This window comes from Camellia sinensis, chromosome 13 (genome assembly GCF_055761805.1).
Source record: "Camellia sinensis isolate YWXY chromosome 13, ASM5576180v1, whole genome shotgun sequence".
Classification (NCBI taxonomy): domain Eukaryota; kingdom Viridiplantae; phylum Streptophyta; class Magnoliopsida; order Ericales; family Theaceae; genus Camellia; species Camellia sinensis.
Window position 1 is genome coordinate 58898091 of NC_138973.1, and position 9885 is coordinate 58907975.

Genomic DNA, 9885 nt, shown 5'->3' on the forward strand with positions numbered 1-9885 from the left:
AAAAATAAATATGTGTGTATTAAACTAAATATAAATATTATTTGATAAGGAAGTTATTAATATCCGATCAGTTTATTTTTTACAGATATATTATTCTTGATATTTTTTAAATTTTTAACTATTTGAATCACCAAAATATAACCCAAAATAAGCTTCACGGACTGTGCTTCACGTACCGCAGTGTCACTAGATCCAATTTTACTTGAACATGCGTCGCTCACCATTGCACATGTCCATGCCACATGTTTTATTAAAAAAAAATTATTTTAAACTTCTCATGCACTCTCATAATATATATATATATATATATATATATATATATATATATATATATTTTGATATATTGAAAGTAAAACAGAAACAAGGAGGCTAAGCTCTCTCCCTCCCTAACTCAAGCAAATCTGCAACCAGCAGCTCCCTAATCTCAGCAGGGGGTTCATGGACTACAAGGATATCTTCCGGTTGTTCCGCTCCCAGCTTTGCAAGAGCATCCGCACAAAGGTTGCCTTCACGATAGACATGTTGGGCAGTGCACTGGCAACCATTAAAGATGATTCTTGCGTCTTCCACCAGACCGCGGTAGGGGTGTTTCTCAGCAGGTCCTTCGACTAGCAGCTTCACAACTTCTTGGGCATCAGTCTCCACTATCACGTTGGTGAAGCCTTTTTGGAGATCGATTGTGAGGCCTTTATACACTGCCCATAAACTCCGTTTCAAGACTAGTGCAGCTTTCCATCCTACCATAGTAGCCACGTATCCAAGCTCCCCTCTCATACTGGATGAGGCCTCCAAATCCATTACGACCCCTACTCCATTTGCTCCCATCGGTGTTTAGCTTCAGGGTACCTGTAGGAGGAAAGGACCATTTAATGAGTCTAAATGGAGTTCTAGGATTAATAATTGACATGCTAAATGCAAGATCAATTTTAGTGGAGTAGTCAAGGATGAACTTTAAACTTTCAAACGGGGTAACCAGTTTGCTTTCAAAACTTTTAAGGTTCCTATTTTTCCAGATTTTCCATAGTGTAACCAAGAATACAGTGCTCCAAGCGGATTTAGCACCAAATTTGGCCTTTGATTTGGAGTTGGAGAACAACAATTCCTCCAAGGTTCATCAAGCATTTGTAGGTACCAATGTTGATTCTGGATAGCAGTCCAAACTTCCTTGGCTTTGTGGCATGCACGAAAAAGATGGTTTAGATCTTCATTCTCACTGCAAAAAGGGCAACATGAATTATCTGATAATCCTCTTTTCAGTCTCATACTATTAGTAAGAAGCTTCCCATGTAGGATGGTCCACAAAAACCCTTTCAATTTTTGTGGGAATTTCTTTTTCCATAGCCACTGCCAATCAGCCTCTTTTCCATCATAAATAGATGCAATGTCAAAGGCACTGGAAATAGAAAATGTACCATCTGGGGACCCTTTCCATACTGGATGGTCCAAGTTTGAACAATATTTAGGGGGTTGTTCTTTGAAAATAGAAGCAGCCACCAATGGGGAAAAGAGTTGATTAATAAGAGCAACATCCCAATCACCTTCCATGTCAGTGATATCTTTTACCTTCTGAATAGAGAGATTGTGTGGGGGGAAAGAAGAAGATGATATTGAGGGCATGACTTCCTCAATAGGTTTCTCCTCACACCACTAATCTTTCCAAATATCAACATTAGTGCCATCACCAATGGACCATTTAGCACCACTTTTCAGAATACTTCTAGAATTCGGCATTCCTCTCCACACATGAGAGGATTTACTTTTCTTCTTACAATTCATAAAAGAAGTGCCTTTCAAATATTTGGCTTTTAAAACCTCAGTCCACATACCTCCCTCATTTGAAATAACTTTCCATCCCAACTTAGCAAGAAGAGCTAGATTATGCTCTCTGGCCTTCCTAATGCCAAGACCACCATGTTTCTTATTTTTGCACACCTCATTCCAATTAACAAGATGAATTTTCCTTTTCTCTAGGGTATCACCCCAAAGAAAATTTCTATTCAGCTTTTCAATATCATAGCACACTCGTTTGGGTAACTCCATAGTTTGCATGGAGTAAGAAGGTACAACAAAGGTGACAGATTGAACAAGAGTCGCTCTTCCTGCCATAGAGAGGGTATTCATTTTCCAACCAGCCAATTTAGACTGGAGTTTTTCAAAGATATAGTTAAAATGGTGCCTGGTCACCCTCTTATTCAAAAGGGGACACCCAAGTAATTACCCAAATCATTAGTTAAAGGAATTCTACACCAGGCACTGAGGTCACAAGCCTTACTAAGGTTAATATTAGGGGACACACAGAGTTTAGATTTTTGGAGGTTAATTTTAAGCCCAGAAATGAAACTAAACTCAGTTAAAACATCAGTAATACCATCACAAGTTGTAGTATCAGCTTTAGCAAAGAGAAGTAAATCATCAGCAAAAAACAGGTGGGTGATACAAGGACCTCCTTTAGCAATAGAGATCCCTTTCCATCTCTTTTGCTCAGCCTTAAGACGTATCATATTAGACAGGCGTTCCATGCACAAAACAAAAAGGTAAGGAGAAAAAGGGTCACCTTGTCTTAGACCCTTCAAAGGCCTAAACTCCTCTAGGGCTTCACTATTCCATAAGACAGAGGTCTGAACTGGAGTTACACAACACATGATTAAATCCACCCAGTTCCCATTGAGGTTAAATTCAATGAGAGTTTCTTTGAGGAAATGCCACGAAATATTGTCATAGGCTTTTTCAAGATCAATTTTCAAAATCATGTTGCCCAGTTTACCTTTTTGGAGCCTTATAGAATGTAAGATTTCTTGGGTAATGATGATATTATCACTGGTATTTCTGCCAGGGACAAAACTCCTTTGGTTAGGCACCACAAGTTTATCGAGAAGAGGTCTGAGACGATCCACCAAAATTTTAGTGATGATTTTATAGGTAACATTACAGAGGCTAATGGGCCGAAAATGTTTAACCCTCTCAGGGTTGTCAATTTTTGGGATAAGAGCAATAAGGGTCTTATTCATCTCCTCAGGGATGTGATTGGTAAGGAAACAATGTTGGATGAAAGAACAAACACCAGGGCCAACAATATCCCAAAACTTATGAAAAAAGATTGCCTGAAAACCATCTCTACCAGGAGCTTTGAAGGCTTTGATGTTGTTGACTGCTTTCTTCACTTCCTCATTAGTAATATCTTTGGTCAGTTCAGTATTATCCAGATTGGATAGAGTGCAAGGAATAATATTACACCAGTGATCCAAAGAATTAGTAATGGGATTACCAAACAGAGTTTTAAAATAAGTAACAACAAGGTTTCTAAGGTCAGAGGGATTGTCAATCCAGACACCATCATCATTCTGGAGGACCTCAATTCTAAGTTTTCTTCTCTTGATGAGAGTGGAGAGGTGAAAGAACTTAGTATTGCGGTTCCCTTGGACAATCCAGTTCTCTCTGGATTTCTGAAACCAGAGGAGTTCCTCCTGGTAAAGAGTTTGATTATACTGATCCACCAAATCTTTCTCAAGCATGTGAAGGTTATGGGTATAGACACAGGATTGGGATTTTTGGATCCCTTCAATCCTTCCCAAAAGCCAACGCTTTCGTTTAAAAATATTACCAAACGTATCCTTATTCCAGACAAAAAGCGTGTCTGCTAGAGTGTGTAGTTTGCCAATAAGGTCAGGATTAGAGTGGTTCCAACAATTCTCAATAATAGTCCTGAATCCCTCATGGGTAATCCAGGCTGCTTCAAATTTAAACGGGCTAGCGAAAGGGTTAGGGTGGATTTTACCTTCGGTAAAGACCATCATCGGAGAGTGATCAGAGTAGGTTCTAGGGAGGTTGCGAACAAAGCCATCAGGGAAACGAGTCCTCCATTCTGCATTGCACAGAGCTCGATCCAGTCAAACTAAAGTGTTGGCCCAGCCTTGTCTATTGTTAGACCACGTGAGGCTTGGACTAGTGCAGCCAAGGTCCATGAGATTACAGTTATTGATCCTATCATTAAACTTCTGAGTACGTCTCTGGCTCTGGTTGAGGTTTTGATCTTGATTTGGAGACATAGTGAACCCTCTTTTCTCAGCACAACTAGCATAGTCATTGAAGTCTCCAGCAACAAGCCACAGCATATTCATATCCAAGGCTATTTCATCCAAGTTTTCCTATAGTTCATCACGAACTCTGGGATTTGGGCTTGCATAGACTGCCGATAACAACCATTCAGGATGGTTCTGTCTAGAGATGGTAGCAAGGATCATTTGTGAGTTAGCTTCTGAGATTTGAACATTAACATTGTTGGGGTTCCATAACATCCAAATACCTCCACTTTTACTAATAGGGTCAACATATGCAGAAGCTGTAAAGCCAAGGGTGTTAAAGAACATACCCATGGATTGGAGGGCCATTTTAGTTTCCATAAGCACTACAATATCAGGTTTCTGAGTTTTGATCAGTTCTTTCATCGTCCTCTCGAACTTATTTATTCTAGCTCCATGGTAATTCCAAAATAGCATATCTATTAAAGACATGTACGGAAGATTTGGGAGAGGCAACTGGCCTGGTATGCCCAGCGTCGCCCTAGCGCTATTGTGGTTGTCCTTCATGGATAGTTTCGAGCTCACACTCACTAGATGTTGACTCTGGCTTGCTTCGAATTGCCACCACGGTTTGATCTTTAGTTTCACTTCCTCTACTCACCAGTTGACAGCGACGAGATGAGATGCTTCTTTCCCTGGATCCAGGAACAACATCACTCGATTCAGTGAGACCCTGTGCTGGGTTGTGGTCATCCCTGGCTCCTTCATCTCCTCTCTCGCGATTTGCACTTCCTCGTTGTTCATCCTTGTTTTTATCAGGAGGCTTTTTGGTGTAATTGTGGTTAAAGGTGGTCACTCTTGGTGTTTTGAGAACTTCTGGGTTTGGAGCAGAGGGTGATTGGGGTTGGTAGCTGAGCCCCTTATCTACAGAGGCGACAAACTGTGAAAGTATCATATCTTCCTTCCGTATTACTTTGGCCTGAGCTATTTCCTTCCCTCGTTTGATCTCATCTCTGAACAAATCTTTTGCGATCCCTGTTGTGTGATGTTGACTTATCTTACTATCCCTGGAGCCTTGGGTTTTTTGTCTATATCTGAAACTTGATTCCTTGGTTTTGAAGTCCCCTTTATTCCTTTGTTCAACTTGGCCTGATTGATCCCTTTCAATGAACCTTTCCTCTTGGAGTATATCAAAACAATTTCCTTGTGATTGGGATGGGCTCTTTGAGGGTTTTAACTGGTGATTTGGTCTCCTTCTGGTTGGGGCTTTTGTCCATGGCCCATAACTTGGGTCCACCTCAGCTGCATTAGTGTCTATGTTGGTTGGGCTCTTAGATGTGCTTGGCCCATGTGGGTCCTTATCATCTGCAACGGCTATCTGGGTCACCTTCTCCGGTGCCTGCTGCAACCGATCGGAGCAATTATCCTTCTGATGATCGATCCTGCCACAGGAAAAACAAAATGTATGTAAATGTTCATATTCAATAACATAGCTATATTTATCGATAGCAAAATGCGAGATCAGCAATTTTTTTAGGTCCATCTCTACGCATACCCGGGCGTGTTTCCCCCTTGCAGCCATGGCTGTGTTAATGTCTACCTTCAGAGGCTTCCCCAGAGTTTTAGCAATATGAAAGAGGACTTTTTCACTGTAGTATTCAGTAGGGAGATTAGGGAATCTAACCCAAATAGCTGTTGTATCCTCTTCTGCAACATCCAATTTGAAGTCCAGTTGCCACTTTCGAACAGTGACATAGTGATCCATCACTACCCATGGGCCGCATGTGTAGACCCTATTATAGTCCTCCATCATATCAAACTTCACTATGAAGAAGCCATGTCCAATATCAAGAGCTTCAAAGTGCCGCTTGTAATCCCCAAATCTTTTTCATCTTTGTGACAAACACTTTGTAACCAATGCTCTTACCCAGTAGTCGAATAATGAGGCACTTTTTCCATGGCTCCCGAATTTTCTTGAGTAGGCCAGGTGGGATTTTGACTTTAGGAATTTGGTCATTTTGATTGAGCTCTGAATCTTCAGCAGCAATATCTTTAGTCATATCTTCCTCGTCATCAGATGATAAATCTTCAACATCAGAATCAAAATTTTTTTCATTGTTGTTCGCATTAAATTGCGAATGGAGGAGAGCCTGCTTGAAGGATTTTGTATTTGCTTCCGATCCTTCTATGCATTTATCCTCGCTCACATCCATGACTTCGTTTCCTGGATTGAGGTTCACTGTGGTCTCCGACATGTCTGTTTCAATTGGATCAGATTGGGTGATCGGTGTAGACAGTGGTTGTTTCCCCACGGAGACATCAGAGTGTTCCAATTGATCTCCTTTGATTTTCTTCGTACTCCTGGCGAGGTAATCATCTTCTTCAGGTGATCGGCCATGAGAGATGGTTTCAGCAGCAACGGTCATTTTCTCTCGTGAGTGACAAAAAAATCGTCTATTGTCCTTAGTCTTTTTCTCTCATAAATATTTAAGGGGGAAAAGTTTGAGAGATTTTAAAGTGGATGTACAAAATTACATCTTTTCCAATTATCATAATTACATTAAATATTAAAAAAATGTAAGAGAAATATATTTACACTAACTACAAACATATTACAAATCAAATGAACATACAAAATAAAAATAAAAACTTTAAACAAATATAAATGAAAGAAAGATAAGATAGAAAAAATCAAACTACTGACTTTCTAATAAAGTGAAAAATCCTTAACAAACCAATTATTGAAAAACTATAATTAAACCTATACATAAATATTTGTTATGTGATCAACATTAGGTAAGTTTAATGATAAATATTTGATGATAAAATTTAAGAGGGATTGACCAATAAATTTCATATTTTAGACTTGTAATTCATATAGTTTCATATTTTTTCTTGTAATTGATTTAATTATTTTTTATGTGTAATGACTTATTTACCCATTACGTTGGAGTGTCACATTTGAAAAAAATATACTACTAAATAATTTGTTAGTATCATATAATACCCGCTACGTTGAAGTGTCACATTTAAAAAAATTATACTAAAGAATTTTTAATTTTTTTGCACTATCATATCATACTCGCCACGTTAGAGTGTCACATGTCACGTTTAGAAAAAGTAAATTAATGAGTTTTTAATTTTTTTTAGTGTCACATCATACCCGTCATATTGTCACATTTGGAAAAAGTACATTAATAAGTTTTTAGTTTTTATTTTAGTTGGAGTGTCACATTATACCCGCCACGTTGTCACATTTGGAAAAAATATACTAATGAGTTTTTAACTTTTTTTGAGTGTCGCATCATATCCGCTACATTGTCACATTTGAAAAAAGTACACTAAGGAGTTTTAAATTTTTTGGAGTGTCACATCATACCTGTCACATTGTTACATTTAGGAAAAGTACATTATAAGTTTTTTTATTTTTTTGAGTAAAAGATTTAGAGTGTTGCATCATACTCGTTACATTGTCATATTTGAAAAAAAATGTATATTAACAAATTTTTAGTTTTTTTAGATTGTCACGTTATACCCGCCGAGTATTACATTAATATTTGATACATTGGAGTGTCATATTATATTTGTCACATTAATAAAATTGTATAATCGTCCACTAAAACACTACCAAAATCGAAATAGAACCATATGAAAAGAAACTCTTCACTAATAAAACTCAACAGATCAATAAATAAAAAATTTGTGACTAATTATAATACTTATTTGTGAAATAAAATTTATTAATAAACATCTCAAAATTTAAAATCTCAAGTCACCACAAATGAAAGATTTGTCCAATTATTAACTTCAGTGCTTCTAACATTTTAGGTAATCTTCTTGCCACTCATCATTAAACAAATGGACAAAAAAAAAAAAAAAAAAAAAAAATCTCATGTGATTGTCACGTGAGCATGCTTTAAAGACATTAAAAGATAATTTTGCCATCGTTTAGCATGTTGAGTTTTTTTTGACTATTTAATTATTTTAGTCACAGAAAAAATAAAATAAATTTTTTAATCTAATAAAATAAAATGTCATATTTAATTTATAATTATTTTATTTTTTCTCTTATAAAAATTTAAAAAAATTTAAAAAATTTATCAAAAATGAGATTTTTTTATACCAAATTAAAATAATCAAAAATTAAAAAGTTAAAAAATTAACTCACATCCCAAATGAATATAAATCTTACTTTTTATAATCTTTATTCAAATTTCATTTATGTATTCAACTTTTACTCTAATTTTAAATGGTGGAATGGCATAATGATTATATGAAAAATTATAATCCAGTGCAGGATTTCGAAAAAATTTATTGATAATTGGTAAATTTTATACACATTAATAATAATTAAAATCATAAAATTTTCTATTATTCTGTAATCATTTTCTGATGATGTCACTTATTAGTAATTTTCCCATGATTCTATTGAAATTCAAATTAAAATTTGCTAACTTAATTATTACAATTAAAATGTGAAGGATTATAAAGAAGGCCTCATTTGGCATGTGAGTGTTTTAATTTAAAGTCAAAAAATTACTAAAAAAATGAAAAAGTTTATAACTTATATAAAAAAGTCAAAGATTCTATTTATTTCTACTTTTTACACATATTTTCGTAAAAAATTAAAAAGTCATTCCAAACATACTAGTTTTTTTATCTCATATTTTAACTAAAAAATCAAAAAATTACTAAAATAACCTGTTCTGGAACGAGAAAAGAAAAGAAAAAAATACTACATATCTTAATTTATTATCCCTGAATGCCTTCCAATGATGTGGTATTGAAATTAGACCTCATATAATGGAATATTTGATAAATCAAAATTTGACACTTATCAAACAGATTATTAAGGGTGATTTTTAAGAATGATAAATTAAGTGTCTCAAACATTTTCAAAAAAACAAAAGGAAATTATCTGTTAGTGGTATGTAGAAAATTTATTTAAAAAAATGATAAATATTAATAATTATAATTATAATTTATTTTGCTAATGTGTAATAATTTTTGAAAAGTCTCCCTGAATGAAAATTTTGTCCAAAAAAAAAAAAAAAAAAAACAAACTAAATTAAGATTAAAGTTGAAAGTGTTTGGCAAGAGCGTTTAGACTTAGGACTATTTTGGAAAAATGGTTAAAATCAATTTTTTAGTTAAAAGCTACTTATTTTTTGTGAGAGAGGAAGTAGGTTATAATTTACGAAGTGGATTATAACCCACTTCCCAAAAGGGGCCTTAGTAAGGTCATTTTAGAACCGACTTCGGTGATTTGAACTGTTTATTTTTTTGACTCGTTGAGTAGAATAGTCATGAAAAAAATTAAGACGATTAGACTTTGGTAACTATATATTCGAATCATATTTGTTTTAAGAAAATAAACAACAAATATAATTTTAAGAATAATCATTTATTTTTTTGTAATACAAATTTGATTAAAACATATAGTTATTTACATCCGATCATCGTGTTGTTTGCATGAATATTTTATTCAACGAGTTTTAAAAAGTGAATTATTCGGATTATCAAAATGGAATTGTGGTGGGTTTCACGAGCCTCTCAAATTATCGGCAAAACAAAAAAAAAAAAGAAAAAAAAGACACATTTTCTTGATTTTTTTTTTCTTCAAAATTATGTCAAAATATTTTACTTTTCTAGTCTGGCTTGTCGAAACGAATTTAAAAAGTTTATATATATTTTTTAAAAAAATTTCAAAAACAAATTGAAAAAATCAAAATAAGCAATTTTTTTTTTAATCTTTTTTAATTTTTTTTTTAAAATTATAATTTTCCGATTCATTGAATTTAAAAAAAAAATTCAGTAAAAAAAAATCAAAAAAAGGACTTCTCAAAGCATCTCGCAAGAACTGAGA

General features: G+C 34.7%; 1 protein-coding gene across 1 annotated transcript; it reads right to left on the reverse strand.

Annotated features, from left to right (window-relative positions):
* Positions 1-369: 369 nt before the first annotated feature.
* LOC145805418 (uncharacterized) lies at positions 370-825 on the reverse strand. Its single transcript, XM_082900551.1, has one exon. The coding sequence runs from the start codon at positions 823-825 to the stop codon at positions 370-372; it is 456 nt and encodes a 151-aa protein (XP_082756677.1).
* Between the last annotated feature and the right edge of the window lie 9060 nt (positions 826-9885).

Coding starts and splice junctions, on each gene's coding strand:
- LOC145805418 (XM_082900551.1), bottom strand. CDS start 825: ATGGGAGCAAATGGAGTAGGGGTCGTAATGGATTTGGAGGCCTCATCC.